The sequence below is a fragment of the Enhydra lutris genome, unplaced genomic scaffold (assembly GCF_002288905.1).
Source record: "Enhydra lutris kenyoni isolate GAN:26980312 unplaced genomic scaffold, ASM228890v2 scaffoldscaffold22, whole genome shotgun sequence".
Lineage (NCBI taxonomy): Eukaryota > Metazoa > Chordata > Mammalia > Carnivora > Mustelidae > Enhydra > Enhydra lutris.
The window spans coordinates 16,252,860-16,272,894 of record NW_019154106.1 but is presented as its reverse complement, the minus strand read 5'-3'; the positions used below and the strand labels follow the sequence as shown (position 1 = coordinate 16,272,894).

At 53.1% G+C, this 20,035-nt stretch overlaps 4 protein-coding genes across 10 annotated transcripts; 2 read left to right on the top strand and 2 right to left on the bottom strand.

Annotated features, from left to right (window-relative positions):
* Positions 1–91: 91 nt before the first annotated feature.
* LOC111149394 (kelch repeat and BTB domain containing 4) lies at positions 92–5,465 on the bottom strand. Of its 6 annotated transcripts, none has more exons than XM_022506417.1 (4): positions 5,436–5,465; positions 3,894–4,511; positions 1,994–2,100; positions 92–1,551 (listed from the first exon to the last, which is right to left on the bottom strand). In XM_022506417.1, exons 1-4 carry the CDS (start codon positions 5,452–5,454, stop codon positions 691–693), a joined length of 1,605 nt encoding a protein of 534 aa, XP_022362125.1. In that variant the 5' UTR covers positions 5,455–5,465; the 3' UTR covers positions 92–690. The 6 variants fall into 6 exon arrangements, with proteins under 6 accessions (XP_022362125.1, XP_022362124.1, XP_022362123.1 ...); XM_022506416.1 differs by having other exon boundaries at positions 5,415–5,454; XM_022506415.1 differs by having other exon boundaries at positions 3,894–4,537; positions 5,435–5,454.
* On the top strand, positions 5,214–10,723 carry LOC111149396 (NADH:ubiquinone oxidoreductase core subunit S3). 2 transcript variants are annotated; one of them, XR_002640762.1, is made up of 7 exons: positions 5,214–5,534; positions 5,777–5,842; positions 7,253–7,350; positions 7,560–7,709; positions 8,807–8,932; positions 9,069–9,188; positions 10,475–10,723. XR_002640762.1 is itself a non-coding variant. In XM_022506422.1 (7 exons), the coding sequence occupies exons 1-7, from the start codon at positions 5,600–5,602 to the stop codon at positions 10,640–10,642; spliced, it is 795 nt and encodes a 264-aa protein (XP_022362130.1). In that variant the 5' UTR covers positions 5,540–5,599; the 3' UTR covers positions 10,643–10,723. The 2 variants fall into 2 exon arrangements, 1 of the variants encoding a protein (XP_022362130.1); XM_022506422.1 differs by lacking the exon at positions 5,214–5,534 and adding an exon at positions 5,540–5,666.
* Positions 10,724–11,913: 1,190 nt separating this feature from the next.
* LOC111150184 (family with sequence similarity 180 member B) lies at positions 11,914–14,067 on the top strand. Its single transcript, XM_022507585.1, has 3 exons — positions 11,914–11,998; positions 12,841–12,911; positions 13,131–14,067. Exons 1-3 carry the CDS (start codon positions 11,914–11,916, stop codon positions 13,524–13,526), a joined length of 552 nt encoding a protein of 183 aa, XP_022363293.1. The 3' UTR covers positions 13,527–14,067.
* Positions 14,068–14,757: 690 nt separating this feature from the next.
* On the bottom strand, positions 14,758–19,177 carry LOC111150265 (C1q and TNF related 4). Its single transcript, XM_022507708.1, is given in 6 exon segments — positions 14,758–15,856; positions 18,768–18,935; positions 18,938–18,989; positions 18,991–19,068; positions 19,071–19,127; positions 19,130–19,177. Coding segments are annotated over 6 exon segments (1,386 nt in total). The 3' UTR covers positions 14,758–14,873.
* Positions 19,178–20,035: the final 858 nt, after the last annotated feature.

Here is a 20,035-nt window from a genome sequence, read left to right as displayed (position 1 = left end):
AGCCTGCTTCTCCCTCTCCTACTACCCCTGCTTGTGTTCCCTCTCTGTCAAATAAATTTTTTAAATCTTGGGGAAAAAAAAAAAGAACCCCCCCCAAAAAAAACCAACCAAACAAAATCCCAAAGTGTTGATTTCCTGAGAGAGAGGTGAGAAAACAGGAGATGTAGTGTCCTGAATTCTAGAGTTGGCGCTTGCTGGTGAAGGACACCTTCAGCTTAGACCATTCTTCCAACCAAAGCCTGAAGGAAAACTCTAACACTTAATTCTTTGTGGGAAAATTACCAATTAGCCACTTAGCAGGTTATAGAAAAAAGGAAGATGGGGGTATCTTTCCTTTTGTCCTGGGATCAGCGGTGCTTCCACTTGACATTGATCAGGGAACGAGAGGCGGCTGTGCCTCTGGTCTGAGAAATGGCTTACTCGGAGCCATCTGCAGGGAGGCACAGGGTTACCAGGGGACAGCCCAGGACAGATGGCCTACTCTTGGAGCAGCCACCTGAGCAGCAGCAGTCTAAAAAGCCCCAAATGAAACACCCCTATAGGTTCAGGAAAGACTGAGGTGCTGCCCTTTCTAACATGTGCCCAAAAAATAACATAGTACTCTGATCAGGGCCCCAAGGACTTGGAATTTGGATGGATAGGTGCTGGAAAACGGGAGGGTAAAAGTCAGCTGCTCTTCCCCCCACAGCCTTAGGCCAACACAAACTGCAAATTAGTTAGTAGCACCTTAATGCCTCTGGTGACAGTTACAGCTGATGTGGCAGGGTCAAGCTTGTAGGTGTTAGCATCCCCCTTTTTATATCGGTCCCGAAAAACATAGATGCTTCCATTACAGCTGGCGATCTTCCAGAGGGATGGGGCAGAGCTCCAGGCCTCAGGAAGGCAAAGCCGGGTAAAGCTGTCTAGCAGGGGATTGTAGCACACCAGGGAGTCCCCTTCAGCCACGATGAACACTAGATCCTTATGCACAGCTGCGTGCATGCGACCTGCGAAGGGCAGAACATAGGGCTTCACATGGCATTTGTCTGTCTCTGTGTCAAAGCACTGGATGAGTCGGGAAGGTTTGGTAAAGAAGTCCAGGTCATTCTCCTCCCCCCCCAGTAAGTAGATGATCCCGTTAAGGTTGGCACCAGCAGCCCCTGACACAGCCACCTCTAGCTGGGTTGTCTCTGTCCAGACGTTATCACCTACCCGATAATAGATGACTGCATTGGAGAGGGTATCCTGCAATGTCTTGCCACCCAGTGAATAGATAGCATCTTTCCCAGGCACAGACACCAGGGTGTGCTGGAGCCGGTCCCGGGGCAGAGGCGCACACCACTCCCAGTCCACAGTGGCATTGTTGCACTTCCACATGCGCCGTGGGATGGACCCTCCCACCACGTATAAGTCTCCACCATGCTTACAGGCTGCAGTGATCTGGTGGCACAAGCTGTTTTGGCCACTTACACTGATGGAATCATCTTCTGCACAGTGTAAAGACACAGCCAACGAGTGGGTACGAGATGACTCTTTGCCGATCAGGTAAATGTGCACATTCTCCCCGATCTCCTATAGGCAAAATTAAAATCACAGATGACATCTATCAGTTCTAGGCTAAGGCTCAGCTGAGACACCTACCCTTAAGGTTCTGGACCACACACGTGAATCCTGCTCTAACCTACTACCCTCAAGTTACTGTGTGTCATCCTGATGTCCTCCAGTCACTTTCTTTCAGACATTTTATGCTGGGGCAGAGAATCTTTTGTTTTCATTCCAAGTGGGTGCTTTAGAAAAAAGGTGCTTAGGATAATGCAATAGTGAAAGTAGTTCTCTCAAGGAACTTTGTGGAGCTCAGAGGCTGGTGGTTTCTGGGCTCATGCAGACATCCTCCTCCCCAGTGCTTAACTTTGAGCCAGAGATGACTCATTCACCAGCTATCAAAGAGGCCAGATTAATAGCTGGAATGCATAGATATTATGGTGTCCCAACTCTACAGAGAAATTTGCCTTACCTTCAAGCTAGTTCTGAGTGACTCAGCAAAGGCCTCTCTTTCTTCTTTATTGAAATTGATCCAGGCTTCTATTGCCTCTGTTGGGTTCTGGGAACATGGAACTCCATCTGTGAGAGTCAAAGGAAAGACACGGTCAATGGCAATCCAATAACCCAAAAGGGAAATTTAGAGCCAGTGTGAATCACTTTGTTGGACTATCACTGTGTGTGTGTGTGTGTGTGTGTAAGAAATAAACCTAAATTGCTTACCTCACTTGCACAGTCAGGATTGTTTTTGTTTGTTTTTTAAAGATTTATTTACTGGGCACATGGGTGGCTCAGTTGGTTAAGTATCTGACTCTTGGTTTTGGTTCAGGTCATGATCTCATGGTCGTGAGATCAAGCCCCACATGGGGCTCTCTGCTTAGTGCAGAGTCTGCTTCAGATTCTTTCTCCTTCTCCCTCCCCCTCTGCTCCTTCCCATTTGCACCCTCACATACGCACTCTCTAAAATAAATAAAATCTTTTAAAAAAAGATTTATTTGAGAGAGCATGCAAGAGCGCGGGGGGGGGGATGCAAAGGGAGAGGCAGAGAGGATCTCAAGCAGACTGACTCTTTGCTGAGTGCAGAGCCCCACATGAGGCTTGATCTTACAACACCAAGACCAGAACCTGAGCTGAATCCGTGAGAATAAAGCTCATCAATCAACCCACCCAGGCACTCCCAGGGTCAGGATTGTTAGCTAAAGTTGGCTCTTCACTTAAAATGTCTGTTATGTGGATATCTTTTTTTTTCTCAAAACTTTTTTTTTAAAAGATTTTGTTTATTTATTTGACAGAAAGACACAGCGAGAGAGGGAACACAAGTAGGGGGAGTGGGAGACAGAGAAGCAGGCTTCCTGCTGAGCAGGGAGCCTGATGTGGGACTCAATCCCAAGACCCCGGAATCATGACCTGAGCCGAAGGCAGACATTTAATGACTGAGCCACCCAGGAGCCCCATCTTTTTTTAATATTTTATTTATTTATTTGACAGAAAGAAAGACAGACAGCGAGAGCAGGAACACAAGCAGGAGGAGTGGGAGAGGGAAAGCAGGCTTCCCGCCAGGCAGGAGTCCGATGCGGGGCTCAATCCCAGGATCCTAGAATCATGACCTGAGCCAAAGGCAGAGGCCCAACCATCTGAGCCACCCAGGTGCCCCTGTTATGTAAATATCTTAACTCATCATCAATTTACTTAGGTAATCAATCTCATAGGTACAGGGAAAGTGCAGGATAGATGAGAACATTTATATACAAAACAGCTCCTCACTACCTTTTGGGGATAAGCACTGCTTCTTTTTTTTTTTTTGATTCAATACTTGTATATAGTTGACCCTTAAAAAACACGGGTTTGAAGTGTGTGGGTACGCTTACATGCAGATTTTTTTTCAATAAATGCAGTATAGTACTGCAAATGTATTTTCTCTTCCTTATGATTTTCCGAATAACATTTTCTTTTTTCTAGTTTTATTGTAAGAACACAGTACATAATACATACAACATACAAAATATATGTTGATTTCTTATGTTACTGATAATGCTTCCGATCAATAGTGGGGATTTGTGAAGTTTGAGGGGAGTCAAAATTATACACGGATTTTGACCATGCGGAGGTCGCAATCCTTATCCCCACACTGTTCAAGGATTAATTGTGTATCACAAAGTACTGCTTTTCTTTTTCAGGGTTCTTCCTCTGGAAAGGACTGCCTACGACAGCAGCTAAAATCTCACCTCAGTCTCTAAGGGATCTAAATTCCTACCAGGAATAATAATGTAAATTAATACCAGAAAGTCTGAAGATTCCTTTCTCCTGAACTAGAATCTCCACTAAACGTCATACCCAACTAGTTGAGTATGATGTGCCCCTCCACCTCAACTTACCCGAGATGATATCAGTGAGTAGATGGTGGGGCAGGTGGAGAAATTCCTCTGTGCTCTGCAGCTGGGCCAGGTGGGCCTTGGCACAGTGTTTGGCAGAGGTGTAGAGCTCAGGATCACTGTGCCTGTCTGCCAGCCACATCACCTGAAGGCAGTTCCCCACCTGCACTGTGCGGGCCAAAAACCGAGAACATTCCTCAAAGAGAGAGGTCAGCTGATACATGTCTGACACCTCATAAATTTCCTGTAGTTCTTCAGCTCGAAGTTTCACAGTCCCGTGGTAGATATAATCCACCAGGAGCTGGAAAACCGATTCGCTGACATCCTGCAGTACAATCACTCGGTTGTGAGCCTCCTTCAGGTTCGAAGTGAACATGGACCGGAAAAAGCAGCTCTGAGCTGAGAGGACCAGCCGGTGGAGCTGAAACTCCCGGCCTTCCACTGAGATGGTGACATCAGCAAAGAGCTCTTCCTCCAGACACAGTTTCATGATGCCCTGAGCCACACGGCCGGAGTGTGACCTATCTTTAAAAGTGTAGTTCACAAAGTAGTTTTCATCCATGGATGCTCCAGGCTCCTCTGGTGATTCCATGGTAGCCAACTTCTCTCTCTGCCAGCTGTCTGCAAAGCAACACCACCCTGAGTAATGGGGAATCCACAGTCTATGAATCCAACTGCTCAATTCAGGGAGGGAGAAGGTAAAAGACACAGCAAAGTGGGTGGAGATTGGCCTTAGTCCTAATGACATCTCGGAAGCTCTCCTCTAACCAAAACTGAGTTCATTCTCCTGCACTGGCACTCCATCCCTAATGAAATCAGTAAAATTTCCTATTCTCGGTGTTTTCCTAAGAAAACATAATATTCCTTTCCATGATGTAACAAAAGCCTCGGTATTTAGGCCGACATGTGAAAGCCAGGCGCTGGCGGAAGCTTAGGATCTTAAGCCTGGCAAAAAGCCTTACTAACCAAATGACTATTGGGCACAAAACTAGTGACGTTCTGGGCAGCAGAACCCGACAAACAGACCCCCGCTTTCCTGTGGCAAAGGTCCCTCTTCCCCCGCGAATGGAGTTCAGACTTCCCAAAATGAGGCTTGCCATGGGATATGGATTAGCCCCACATTTTCTCTTTTCTGCTTCTCTCCTGCACTTCCCTGCTCGCCCTAAAGACTCCCCAAGACTTCGTCCCAGAACGCGAGGAAGCCCAGTCCTCCCTAGCCTGGGGCATTAGTAGGCCCTTCACCGAGAGCTGTGTCCCCGCGCCACCTGGAGTCGCCTAGGAAACGGTCGCTAGGGAAACCGTTCATCTCTCCACCGCCCCCGACTCCCCTCCACGCCCCCTCCCGGCGCCCGCCGGCCCGCGTCAAAAGCTTAGCTCCAGGAGCGGGGGAGGGGAGTGGAATGTGGAACCCAGAACTCCCGCCTCTTCCCCTCCTCTCACCCGTCGGGTTCTTTAGGGTCCTCGCTTCCTCTCCAGCCTCTGCTACACCAAACTAAGATCACGTTCACCTCACGGTTTCCCCACCTGCCTGCCTCGGTTTCTCACCTGCCTTCCCTCCTTTCATTCCTAAGCCCGGAATCCGGAACCTCTGCTTTCCGCCCCGCGTCCGCCCGGAAGAAAATCAGACGCACACTTCCGCTTCCGGTCCGTGCCCTTGGGGCTCCGTGCCCTGTGGGTCTTGCCTTGGCTGCCTGGTTACATCGGGGAACATGGCGGCGGCGGCGGCGGCGAGGGGCTGGTGGCGGGGCCTTGTGGGGTCCGTGGCGCTGGCCAGGGGTAAGCTGGGGGCAGCTGGCTGAGGCCCGGGGCGGGAGCGGAGGCGCGCTTAGCGAAGGGAGCCCATCAAACCTCACTTCGCGCTTGTGTCTTTTTATCTTCCGGTGCAGGGGCCGGGCGACCTTCGGTGCTGTTGCTGCCGGTGAGGAGGGAAAGCACCGCGGCCGACACGCGCCGTGAGTATGTGCGGGCCGGGCCCTTCTCGGGACTGTAGACGGGGGCCCCTTCATTCTTTCCGTCAGGTGTTTGCCCTGGGTTGCCCTTCCCTGTGTCCTCTGTCAAATCTCTGCTCGTGGAGACCTGACTGTAGTAGGTCTCATTCTGCGAGCAGAATCGGGCTCTCCCTGTGTTCTTATGTCTCCCTCTTATGGCCCTGATTACCCCTTGTCCGTTTCCGTGATTCCTTTTCTCTCTGATTAAACTATCAGCTCTTTGAGAGCAGAAAACAACGTTCGGGTCTTAGAGCCCTGTTAGGATAGTAGCTCACATTGAGTACTTGTATGTTAGGCAGCTTTCTAAGTGGTTTAGCGAATTATTTTATTTAGTCTTCAGAACAATCTTAAGAGGTAGATAGCATTGTGATCCTCCTCCTGTGGATTAGGAAACAATTCAGAGAAGTAACTTGCCCAGAGTCACAGAGGTAGTGAGTGGCAGCAGGCCTGCCTGCTGAACCATGGTGTGTGCAACCTGTGATGTGTGCGTACTCAGTGATTGAGGGATGCGTGAATGGGTGTACGGAGATATATTACAATCGACATCAGCAGATAGAGTCAGGAGACCTGGCATTTCCTCCTTTTGGACCTCAGTTTACGCATCAGTGGGGGAAAAAGTTGTTGTTGTTTTTTTAAGATTTTATTTGAGAGAGAAATTGCAACACAGCGAGAGAGAGCATGAGTAAGGAGGAAAGGGAGAGAACAGGGTGAACCGACTGAACCACCTAGGCACCCCCCTTAAAAAAGTTTTCGACTAGATAGTCTTTGAGGGCCCTTCAGCCCTGAAGTTCTTAGCTTGAGAACCTGCTGTGAGCCAGGTGCTAAGGAGATACAAAGAAGCAAAAGTTCTGGTTCCCACCTTAAAGAGTTCCTGGTCTGGTAAGAGAGTTGAGATAAGGGGCGCCTGGGTGGCTCAGTGGTTAAAGCCTCTGCCTTCCGCTCAGGTCATGGTCTCTGGGTCCTGGGATCGAGCCCCACATCGGGCTCTCTGCTCAGCAGGGACCCTGCTTCCCCCTCTCTCTCTGCCTACTTGTGATCTCTGTCTGTCAAATAATAAATAAAATCTTTAAAAGAAAAAAAGAGTTGAGATAATATGATGCTTTAGCAGAAATGCAGGCATTGTGAAGGAAGAACCAGGGAATAGCTTTGAGAAGAGGCAAATACCTCAACTGCAGTAATAAGAAGAGTCTTTGTAGATTCTGAGGTGACATTTTTCCAAAGTTTTCCCTGGAAGAGGAATTCTCTACCCTCTCCTTCTTCAAGGTTCTGCAGGGAGCCCTGCTGGGAGACAACCCTGCTTGTGAGCCCGAGACTGAATGCAGGGGTGGCTGCTACCTTCTCCATTCCTTTGTTAAATATGCCTTCTCCTTCCAGCCACTGTCAGACCACGGGATGATGTGGCCCACAAGCAGCTCTCAGCATTTGGAGAGTATGTGGCTGAAATTCTGCCCAAGTATGTCCAGCAAGTTCAGGTAATATTCACAATGGTTGTTTGGTCATGGGTCAAGAAAGAACCATGTTTTCAGGGCATGTAGGAGTAGGCAGCCTCGTGTCAAAGAAACCAGTCTCTTCTCTGCCACTTGGTGTTCTTTCTCTGTTCTAAACCAGGAGACTCCAGCTGAAGTTAGCTGCTCTTTCAATAGCTCTTTGTTCCTTCTTTTCTCCCTTTCCATGTCTGCAGGTGTCTTGCTTCAATGAGTTAGAGATCTGTATCCATCCTGATGGAGTCATCCCAGTGCTGACTTTCCTCAGGGATCACACCAATGCACAATTCAAGTCCTTGGCTGACTTGACAGCAGTGGACATCCCCACTCGGCAGAACCGTTTTGAGGTCAGTCGGGAAATTTGAGAAGATTTGGTGGGTAAAGAAGAGGGACTACAAGTCCCAGAGTAATAGCTACCAATGGGAGCCGCAGGCCTCCTTAGTTTTAGTTCAGGTCAAACAATACAACACAGCAGTTAAACTAGGGCCGCAGATCAAGCAAACCTCAAGTTTGAGTCCTAGCTCTGCCACGAATAGGCTACGTTTTTAACTTCAGACATTTTAATTTTTCTAAGCTTAAGATTTCTTTCTTTCTTTTTTAAGGTTACTTATTTTTTTTGAGAGAGAGCACGCATGCACAAACAGGGTAGGGACAGAGGGAGAAGCAGACTCCCTGCTGAGTGGGGAGCCTGATCCCAGGACCCTGAGATCATGACCCAAGCCAGAGTCAGATGCTTAACCTATCAAGCCACCCAGGGACCCCTAAGCTTTACATTTCTTATGTTCAAAATAAGAATAAAATTGTCCCTACCTCATAGAGTGGTTGTGAGGATGAAATGAGATAGTACAAGTAGACTTCCAGCACATGGGATGTTCTTAATACATTTAGCTGTTGATATTTACTGATCATCTATTTGCTAGATCTTGGGATTAAAGGGGAAGTAATACCCAATACCTGCCTTCAAGGAGTCCCCCCAACTCTGGTGAGGGAGAAGGACACATAAAGAGCTGACTGTGATAACATGTAATGCGTGGGATGTTAGATGATAGGAGAATACAGGAGGGGCACTCAGTTCTGTCTGGGATGCTTTGAAGAAAGAAAGAGTGTTTGTGCTGAACCTTCACGGATGACCAAGAGACCAGGAATTAGCCCAGTAAGGACTGGGGCTGGGAGAGGGGAGTCCAGAGTCATCCCAGACAGAGGGAATAGCATGAGCAACGACAAGCATGCTGACACGCTAAGCTGTAGCGTGGCTTAGGCCTTCAGAAGTAGTTCTAAATATAGGAGAACCTTGAGGTTTTTGAGCTTTAGGACGGAAGACACGTTACAGGTAGAATCCTAACCCACCTTGTATCCTCGTTATTGATGTTCTCACTCAGGGACTCCCACCCTAGACCCTGTACTGTAGCCATCTTGGTCTTCCAGCTCCTTTTGCTCTTCCTAGATTGTTTACAACCTGCTTTCTCTGCGCTTCAACTCTCGGATCCGTGTGAAGACCTATACAGATGAGCTGACACCCATTGAGTCCACGGTTTCTGTGTTTAAGGCAGCTAACTGGTATGAGAGGGAGGTGAGTTACTGGACATGGCGGATCCTGTCTTTAGGCCAGAGTTGCAGAATTGGCTGAAACTCTTGTATGCAGTGCATCCTCAGCCCTATGTTGGTCATGATGGACTAGTTGCCTGAGGGCCTCTTTTTTTTTCTAGATCTGGGACATGTTTGGAGTCTTCTTTGCTAACCACCCTGACCTAAGAAGGATCCTGACAGACTATGGCTTTGAGGGACATCCTTTCCGGAAAGACTTTCCCCTCTCTGGCTACGTTGAGGTAGAAGGAACCATGGAACTGGGACAGCAGCCTCAGTGAAAGACTGGCAGGGAACCTGGGATATTCTGGGCATGGCGGGAAATATGGTCTGTGTATTGTGGTGGGCCTAAGAGCATAGGCTCGGGGCGGGGAGAACATAGGCTCTGGATTCAAATCCTAGCACCACTTCTGTAATTCTGGGGCCTGTTATTTAATTTCTCTATGACGATTTTCTTAGCTTCAAAATGGGAACAGTAGTACTTAACTAATAAGATTTATGGTGAGTTGAATGATGTATGCGTATAGCCTGGTGTCTTGTAAATACTCAGTTGACATTAGCCATTATCGTAATGATCATTTTAATGACCAAGGCGACCTTGAGGACACACTTCGTCTGTTCACAAGATCTAAAAGCGAAGGACCATTTTACCCTGCCCTGGACCTCTGAGAAGGCAGCTGACAGGGAGGACACTAAACGTTTAGCCCTTGAGAATGCTCAGAGGCAGGATAATTAACATGTGACTACAAAGGCCTTAAGGAGAATTCCAGTGCTTTGCTTTACCACCTTTGCTACAGGTTGTTCATGAGCAGGAAGATGGTCTATTGCATACATAAACTTGTGATTTTGTAGCAAAGTAACTTTTCAGAAATGTTGAGATAGTAGCCATCCACCTTTTCTCCTCAGTACCCAGAAATGCCTGTTTTCTCAGTGTTTTGCATGGGCCCATTTGCTTCTCCAGCTGCTTCTGGTTAGGGCTACTTCCCTCTCCTTGTTTTCACGGTCTCCCTTATCTGGTTGCCTCTTCACCCCACCACCAGTTTGTCTTTACCTTATCCAGCTGATCCTCCCACCAAGAAAAGCATCCCAAATTCACTGCCTTGCATCTTGAGTGATAATGCCAAAAGCCACGTGGTCAGAACTTGAGTGCTTGCCAGTTTAGGGTCACTCTTTTCAGCCACTGACTTGCTTCCTAATCCTGGGCTGATGCTCGCCATTTCTTTGTAAGTATGGATGGGTAAGCAAAGTCATTTGTGCTGGAAAAGGAGCTCAGAGTTTATGTGGGCATGGTGAGCAGGGGAGCCTGGCTGGGTGACGGCAGGCCATTTTGGACTAAGGGTAGGATGTGACTTGATCGGTAATCATGTGTGTGGACACTTGCTGACAGAGGCTGGGATCACACTCAAGGACAGAGAAGTAATGCGGTTGGTGAAGTCACCTGTGCCTGTGGAAAAGGAGGCTCCTTAGCGGCTCAATAGCTCTGAACGAGGTCTTCCTCAGTGCTTAAGCCTGTCTTTCTCTTCTGCAGTTACGCTATGACGATGAGGTGAAGCGGGTGGTGGCTGAGCCAGTGGAGTTGGCCCAGGAGTTCCGCAAGTTTGACCTGAACAGCCCATGGGAGGCTTTCCCTGCCTATCGCCAGCCCCCTGAGAGTCTCAAGCTTGAAGCAGGAGACAAGAAACCTGAAACCAAGTAGCTCCAGCGAAGGCATGTGGATACTAGAAAGCGCTTTATCTATAACTGAGCATCCCTGTAAATAAACTCCTGAGACTAACCATTTCTTGTGTGCTTAATGGTAGAAATGAAGCTTGACTTGGGAGAGGGGAGGTTCAGCAGTTTTTCCCGTCTTCCTTAAAGTGAATACCAACCCAGGAATCTCTTTTAATGGGACTAAGTAGTACAGTTGCAGACATGGTGACCTGCAGGCCTGGACGTACTTCTGAGAGAGGGACTCTGGAGCTGAAATGGAAAGTTCTCACTGTCCACAGGGCTTAGGATGGGTGTGGCACGGCATCTCCTGAAAGCTGGAGGGCCCTCAACAACTGCAGGAGAAAACCCCTGGCCACTGCAGACTGGTGGCAGCTGACGATCGAGGGGTCTGGGTGGAACCCAGGAAACCCCCACTCATCCCATCCAAACATCCATAGGGTTCCATGAGCCAAAGCTCATTTTTGAGTCTTGAACCCCATATCCTGCTCCCTACAATCTAACAGCCCATCATGTTTGGGCTAAGGTAATCTTCCTAGACTCCAGCCAGAGCTAAGAATGTTGTAAGCAAGCAAAGGAGGTCCCAAGGCTGGCGCAAAAGATACTCAGAAGCTGCAGATCTGTCTTCTGGGTGACAGGACTCTACCCTAGCCGGCCTGTGGTCTGTATGGCTGGTGGCTGAGTGCCTGAGGTGGAAGTGCTCAGCTCTGCTGGTCCATGGGACCACCCAGCCAGCCCATCATGTAGTTGGAGAACCACTGCAGTTCCAGAACCAAGCTTTGCAGCTGATGCTGTTGGCTGCTGAGGGGGTCCCTGGAGGCTGGGCTGGGCTGGACTGGACTGGGTGTTAGAGCCTGAGCTCAGCTACAGGATACTTTGGGGGTGAGGACAGATAGTAAGGTAGTGTTACCGCCTGGGCTCTTTCCTACCTCTTGGGAGGGCCAAGCTAAAGCTGTTTGCTACCAAGCACCGTTTTTCTAGCAAGCAAGCATCCCGCCCATCTGGACAGGAACAGGCTGAGGGCTTGAGAAGCCGGAGCCAGGCTCCTACTGCCAGCAACTTAAGATTCCACATTTCCACAGGACGGAAGGTCCTGGGAAGTCAGAGCCAGCCCCTCCCTGTTTAGCATTGAAGACTGACACACAAAATAGGGAACGCCTGAGCAGCCTGCAGTGGAAAGTTGGAGTCGTGTTGTGTGACAGGCGGATGCAGGAACAGAGAGCAGCTGGGGAGAGGAAGACTGAGAGGACGTGGTGGGGTATGGCTGGGACCATGCAATTCCTGGCTTGGCTAATAGTAGCCATTTGCCTTCTCCCTGGGGTGACTACAACCCAGCACCATCCAGGTACGGGGCTTTAGGGTGGGGTGGATGGGAGCCAAGGAATGCTGCCTGCTGATAGCAGTTAAAGTTGGTTCTATCTGAACCTAGCAGGGCCTATGCACCGTGGGCACAGTGGCAGATTAAGCTGTGCAGCAGGGGTTAATAGTCTGGGCCCTCACCCTGGAACCAGAGAGGTCCAAATGAAGGGAGGTAGTCCCAAGTGCCCTCAACACCAGCCCTGGACAGAGGTGGGCGGTGCCCTTATTCTAGATGTGCAAACAGGACCTCTGGACCTGCCCTGGGCTCGGGACCATCATTCTAAGGTCTGGGCAGCACACCAGAGTGTGAGATGAAGGAAGCTGCAGCAGACAACCTGCCTTGGCTGGCTTCCCTGCCTTCCGCATGATCACTACTGAGGGGCAAGGAAGGAGCAGATTTCTTCCTAAAGGGGTCCTCAACCCTTGGGGAGAGTCACTGGCACTGTCTTAGGTCACATTGTCCCAGATGATTATAGGGAGGGGAAGTGAAGTGTCTTGTGACCCAGTGGTCAGGAGTTCTTTGCCAAGGGAACTGTAGAAGTTGAAGGAGGAGTCCTGGACATTTGCCAAGGTGCTATCTGGGTTTGGGATGATGATTTGGGGATCACAAGACCTATGCCTCGGAGGGTGAATGTCAATGTGTGTGTGTGCGTGTGTGCGCGCGCATGCACGCGCATTTAAAGGAAGGGGAACATGGGATGGTCTTCCTGGTTTTGTAGATAGAAGAACCTCTAGGCCTCTCTACCACATAGCTAAGGGGCACCTCTGGGAGGCTGGGGTATTCAGGGTGGAGCTTGGCAGGAGCCTGATTCCTTTCTGCTGCCCCAGGGCAGCCCATGGACAGCGCCAGCGTGGGAGGTGGCCTGCAGGAGCCAGAGGCCCCGGAAGTGATGTTTGAGGTCTTTCCTCCAGCCTGGGATATGGGGGAGGGAGTGTCCAGAGGTCCCTAAGCTCAGGGTTGGGAAGGGGGATGTCTTAAGCTAGGCCTGCTGGGCGGGGGAGGGGGGCAACCCAGCATGGGTCCTATTGCCTGCTTATGCTCCCCCACACCCAGCCCACTCTTGCTCCCTGCCCTGCCCCCAGACCCCAGCCCACCCCTTACATGGCTCCCCTTGCAGCTACTCTGGGCTGGGCTGGAGCTGGATGTCATGGGGCAGCTGCACATCCAGGATGAGGAACTGGCATCCACACGCCCAGGCCGCCGACTCAGGCTCCTCCTGCAGCACCACGTGCCCGGTGACTTGGAGGGTGCTAAGCAGCGGCTGCAGCAGTTCCAGGATCTGCGGAAAGGGCCTCCTCTTAGCCCTTGGGACTTTGAACATCTGCTTCTCACAGGCTTGTCCTGTGTCTACCGGCTCCACGAGGCTAGTGAGGCTGAGGAGAGGGGTCGCTGGGCCCAGGTCTTCGCCCTGCTAGCACAGGAAACACTCTGGGACCTGTGCAAGGGCTTCTGCCCCCAGGGGAAGCCCCCATCTTTGGGGCCCTGGGCCTTGATCCTTGACCTCTTTCCCTGACCCTCCCCTTTCATCTACCAACCCACCACTGCCCCCCAACCCGTGGCCCAAGCCAGACCCATCCTGGGCAGTGGCTTCCATCTGGCACGTGGTCCTTCCCACTGTGTTCAGGTCTCTGGGCTTAGATTGTACCCTGGAACCCAGTTTACCCCTTCCCCATTTTCTTCCCTGAGCCCTGGGAGGCTAAAAACCTGGGTCTCAGGCATCAGGCACAGAGCTAAAAGCAGGACTTGCAGGTGTGTGTTGGAGGTCAGGGTTGAGAAGTATGTTCAAGAGATGCTGAAAAGAAAGCTGCCCCAAGGAAGGCCAAGTCAGATGCTCCAACTCCTACCCTGGCAGTCTGTGACAAGTCTTGCAGAATCTATGGGGACCTTGTGAATGCGCACCACCCAGTCCTAACTTACATACCCCTTTTAAATCCCAACCAGTGCTCTGGAGTCCCTGTGCCCCATGTTCCCCGTCTAGTCTAGAATAGACTGGACATTTTTAGTTTGGTCTGTTGGAGGAGTGGAGGTAAGCAGGTGGAAGCACGTTACCTTTCCTTGGCTGGGGGTGCGGGGGTGGAGGGGTGGAGTTGTGGGGTGGAGGGGGTGGGGGAGCAGGTGTTTTGGTCCATCTCAACAAGGCTCAGATGAACACCTCGGAGGGGGAAGAGATGCTGCGAGGGGACTGACTGAGACAAGCTGAACCTGGCTGATGTAGTCCTGATTCTGTGTAGCTGTCCCATAAAATGTTCTGTTCTGGCCTGCAGCCTGTGTCTTTTTATGCCCAAGTAAGTTGTTTAACCCCTGCCCTGGGCGAATCACCTTCCCTGTCCTGGGAGGGCAGGAGGTGGGGTAACCAGGTGTCAACCGCTCATCCCCCATAACCCTGCTAGAAGAAGGAACGTTCTGTTTCCTTGAAGGGAGCAGGGTGTGGTCCCTTGTCACGAGAAAGAACCAGCTGCACCCAGAGTGACGTCGTAGGTCTGTGGGAAGGAGGTAGAGGGAATGACTGGAAAGGAACGTGAAAGGGAGTCCCTGAGGGGTTGGGCGAGTCGGGTTCCGTTCAATCACATTCCCATCTCCTCGCCCACCCAGGGCCTGACCAGATCCTGCCCTCGGCCTTCCGCCCCCCACCGCGGTCTGCAGTAGTCCGTGCCTTCCCGCCCCGCCGGAGACCACAGCGTCGCCGAGAGGACAGAGCGCAGGACCCCAGGCGGACAGGCGCCGGCGCAGGCCCACTTTATTGGCAGAGTCAGCCGCACGGAATGGGCCATCATGCTCGCGCCGGCGGGTCGCTCGGGCCGCGGCCCGGCTCCGCATGCACGCCCCGGGCCGCCCCGGGGCTCGTCTCTCCGGGCGGGGCTCAGAGCTCCGGGGGCCCGAGGCCCGGCTGGCCCGCGGGCGCGAGGTCGGGGTACACCAGGAAGCCGGAGAAGGTGATGTACTTGCCGTGGTTGCTGTAGGCGCCGTAGCCGTCGTGATCGTGGCTGAGCAGCCAGACGGCGTCGCCGCGCCGCAGCGCCAGCATCACGCTCTGGCTCTGCATCTCGCGGCGCCGGGACGCGCCGTCGTCGTAAATCATGGCCTGCACCTCGTCGCGGTTCTTCATCAGCTTCACCGACAGCGTCTTGCGCGGCAGCTTGCCCAGCGTGAAGGAGAAGAAGTAGGCGCCCGGCAGGCGGCAGCGGAACACACCCGCCGCCGCGTCGAAGTCGCCGCCGATGTTGACGAGCTCCGTGTCGAAGGCGAGCGGCCGGTGCCGCGGCCCAGGGCCCGCGTCCGAGCCCACCAGGCTGCGCGTGCGCGCCGCCGAGAAGGCCGAGCGCGGCTCGCGGGGCGCGGGCGGCCCGCGCGCAGGCGCGTCGGCGTCGGCGTACACCAGGTAGCCGCTGAAGGTGGCGCCCGGGGCGCCGAGCGCGTACTGCGGGGCGCCGTGCAGCCGCAGCCACACCGTGTCGCCGTAGTCGAGCTGCAGCATGGCGCTCTGGCTGGCGGCGCGCCGCGCGCCGGGCCGCCGCTGCTCGTCGAAGGCCAGCGCCTGCACCTCGTCGCGGTTGCGCACCAGCATCACCGACAGGCTCTTGTGTGGGGCCTTGCCGGCCGTGAAGGAGAAGAAGTAGGCGCCGGGCACGCGGCAGCGGAACTGGCCCGTGGCCGCGTCGAAGTCGCCGCCGATGTTCACGTACACCTTGTCGAAGGTCACCGCCATCTCCGATGTGCCCTCCAGGGGGGTGGTGCGTGCCGCCGAGAAGGCCGAGCGCAGCTCTGTCGAGCCCGCCGCCGCGGGCCCCAGGGCCCAGCAGGCGGCAGGGCCCAGCAGGCCCAGCAGGAGCAGCAGCATGGTGCCTGGGAGGGGAGGCAGAAGGGGAAGGAGATGGGGCTTGTGCAGGGGCTACCCGCAAACGCCCAGAGTTCCGAGACTGGGAGGCGCTGCTATTTTCACAGCCTGCCCCTGACCCACAACTAGGACTCTGTTTCCTACGCAGCTGGACCAGGTCAGCCGTTCTCAAGCTTCAGCGGGCCTCAGTGTCATGTAGACGGCTTACTAGAGCACACGTTGTTGGGCCCGCACCCCCAGAATTTCAGTAAGTTTAGGATGAGGCTTGAGAATTTGCATTTCTAACAAATTCCAAGTAATGCAGATGCTGCTGGTCCAGGGACCGCACTTTGGGAACCAGAAGATTAAGCCAGTGAATCTCCTCTTTTTTTTTTTTTTTTTTTTTTTGTAAGAAACGAACCCCTTTCTCAAGTGAAGGCTCACACACCTGTAACACAGATACAAGCAGAAATGCTTTGGTGGAAGGGGCCTGTAACCCATCAGCTGGGTTTACCCCCTCCCCACCTTGGCACCACAGAGGGTGGTCAGGGCATCTGTTTCTTTCAGCCTGATTTGCTAAATTTTCCTGTGGCTATTCTATGGACCTTGGCCTGCCCCTCACTCAAGCACTAGTTCTCTATACTGATGGCCACTGTTTCAACCCCCACATGGACAGGAAAGGAAATAGCTGCTCATTGACCCCTTTCCTGGCCTCTGACCCACAAGGGTCAGCCACCACTTTGGACCTCTGGACTCCCCAGGGGCCCTTCTTGCAGCAAAGAGGTCAAAACAGCTGGGCTTTGACATAGCTCTGTCTGCACCCCTCAACCTCCCATGGGTGAAATCAGAGTAAGACTCTTTCCTCTGGGCTTGAGGGCTGGTCCCTGAGCAGAAGAAGAGAATCAGAGGCTCCCATGAATAGAGAGGGGGAGCAACAACTGCAACAAAGCTTTGGCAAGGCTGTGAGGTCAGCAGCTTTGTTCCTCAGTAGTGGTGGAGGGAAAGACTGACAGCTAGACCTGGGCTCAGTTCCTGGCTCTACCACTTAAATGTGTGAAACCTTTGGCAAGGTCCTTAACTTCTCTGGGCATGGCTTCTTTTATGTAAATAGGGAGACCTGCCTCAGTCTTACTGTGAGGATACTCTGAGGTGGCAGGTGCAAACCCCATTTGTGAATGGTAGTGTTGCCCTGGTGTGCAGGTGCTTCTCAGACTTGAGAAAAGTGATCTGGTCAAGTTCTTGACATGAGGAGTTAGGGACTCAGTAACTCCTACCCCTGGGAGCTTGTGAAGGCAATGCTTAACTCCATCATGCTTCTGTAGGGCATAGGCTTTGGAGCTTGAATACCCAAAGGCCCTGAAGTGGAGACAAAGTGGGAAAGAAAATGAGCTGACAACAGCCTGGGAAGTACTCCGGGAGTGTGTGTAGCTCTGTGGCTCTTAGAGACACTGGGGGCTTGCTGAGAAGGACTGCCAGGGGCAGAGCACGCTCCAAAAGGACATTCGTCTTCGGGTAGGTGGGCACTAGAATCTAGCCCACATTCTACTTGCCCTACAGTGTAGAGCTGCTGCACCTGGGGAAGTGTGCCTTTTTCTAATTAGGACCCCAAGTCTCTAACCCTTCTCTCCCTACAGAGGAGGGACCTTTTGTAATTCCTACAAAGGCACCCCGTGGGGTAGCCGATACCCTTGATGAGGGCAGGGAGGAAGAAGGGGACCCATCTACAGTGATGAAGATTGCACCTCCTGAGTATTCCCTTTCATAAAGCTCTTTGGACACATCTGGTCTTGCAGCAAAACTTTGAGACAGGTGGGCCCTCTCCCACTTTATAGATGAGAAATTCAGGCCCAAACAAGGAAAGAATTTTGGCCCAAGGTAATCATGCACACTGAGGCACCCTTGAACCGAGGTCTTTTGACTCCAGATTCAGTGTGCCTTCCTCTCCACCACCTTTTTTCCTCATAGACACAGATATTTCCAGGGAACCTGTCCTTAGCCTCGGTTTCCCTTTTTTGGAAAAATAGGAGAGGGGAGAAGTGGAATGAATCTTGGGATTCAGGGTGAAAGAGAAAGAAAGCAAAAAGGAAATGAAGCCAATGAAACAAGCAAGAACTCTAGCGTTTTGCCTTCCTGGAGTATGGGAACATCTCAGCTCTTTCTAACCCTACTCCTCCTTCTAGCAGGTCCTGCCCCTGGAGCACCTGCCCACCCTGCCTTCAGCGATCTCCCTGCAGAGTCTCGTGCACTCCACGAGGACCAGAGGGTCCTCCTGTGTGTACAGTACTCACCCCCTGCCCATTTCTCACCAGCACTGCCATTTCCCAGATCCCTACGTCCCCATCCTTCCTTAAACCCCCTTCCCCGACCCCAGGGCCGGTCAGAGGTGGGAGGGTGTCAGGTGGGCATCATAGCTCCAGGAAAGGAAATGGCTGTTCCTAGCTCTGTCCAGGTGAGGCTCAAAATAGTCATCTTCAAAGAGACGAAACTGGGACACGGAGACCTGGGCAGACCCAGAGCCGCGGAACCGACGGGGGCGGTGCCGCTATGTCAGGCGAAGGGGATCTCAGAGCCCCTCTCCTCGCCAAACCCCACTCCCCAATGACCCCCTCCTTCAAGCCTCGCTAAAACCTCTTCCCACCTTGAAAGACCCTCATGTTCCCAAGAAGATAAGCCCTCGTTTTACAGAAGCCAATTAATCCTTCCTCCTGAGAAAAGAAATCCCTCGGGAGGAGGTACCCTAGACGCCCCCCCCCCCGTCCGCCCCCCTGCCAACCTTCCTTCATCCATCCCTTCCGAGTGAAAGCCCTTGAGCTTCTTTCATGAAAAAGCTCTCAGGTCCTGCTTCTCAGCGATCAAGGAACCCGATTACCCCGGCGCCTTCGCCCGCCCCCGCTTCCACACGGGAGAAAGCTTGGCTCCCCGCCCCGGAGCTGCCCTCACCTGGCTGGGGGCGGCTGGAGGGTCGGGTCCGCTCCGAGCCAGCGATCCGGCTCGGGGCTGCTGGGTCTGGACTCCGGGCTCCCGGCTCCACACGGGCGCCGGGGCTGCGCACTGACCGCCCGCGCTGCGGCGGGGCCGGGCCTGGTGGCGGCGGTGGCGGCGGCGGGGCGCTGGGACCCTGGGACCCCGGGGCGGGCGCGAGGCAGCGAGGTGACAGGGAACGAGGACGGCTGAAGAGCAAGGCGAGCTGACCGGCGCGAGGAGCGGCAGGGGAGCCGCGGGAAGGGGGAGAGAGGAGGAGAAAGGAGAGGGAGGGGCGCGCCGAAGAAGGGGAGCCGCGCAGGGCCTAGGGGCACCGCACGGAGGAGGCCCCCCGCGCAGGCTGCGCCGAGCCCTGGGTTCTTCCTCATCCGTGACCTCCCTGGAGCTTCAGGCTCTGGTTCCATAGAACACACACATCATCAACCCAAGTTAGCAAACGGGGAAACTGAGGCCTGAGGCAGAGGACAAACTGGGGGTGGCCTGGGGCACTCTCCAGACCGGCCTCCTCCCCGGTTTGAGGAGAGGGGACTGCCGCAGAACACAGACTGGACAAGCCGCTGGGCGGCAAGGACAGTGGAAGGTGAGATTTTGGCTGGGACAGATGTCCAGGCTGAATGGCACTGGGGGAGGGGGTCTGAGGGAAGGGAAGGATAAATGGGTCAATGTCACCAGTAAAGAAAGAGCTTGGAGTGATCTAGTTTCTCTTCCTTGCCTCTGAATCTGAAAATGCCCATAGATAGTTAGGAAGGAAGGGAGGAAGACCAAGCCCCCAGACATCGGTGGGTCAGGATGGACCCCCTGAGGAGGGGATGCAAAGGAAGGTCATCCTTGGGGCAGAATTGAGTTTTGGCTGACTAGGCTGCTTCCCCAGTGCCCATAAGAAAGGAGAAGGCACTGGGCGGGCTCGGAGGGCCCGTTGCAGAGGGACACCGACACCTTGCCTACCTGGGGTGAGGGTAGCAGGATCCAGCCAGACACCAGGGCCAGGAACAGCTGTCTTCCCATCTCAGCACTCACCAGAGAACCCCCGCCCCACCACCATTGGCCTCCACTCTGGGTTTGGACTCCTGCAGCCATCTTGGACTCCCTCCTCAGGGCTGCTGCTCTCTCCCAACAGCTGTGGGGGTATGCACCTGCCTGGCACTCAGTAGGTGTTGATTGAGTGGATGGCTCTAGAAGGGCCCTACTCTCAGCTGCTAGGAGCTGGTGCCCCCCGTCTCCCTCTG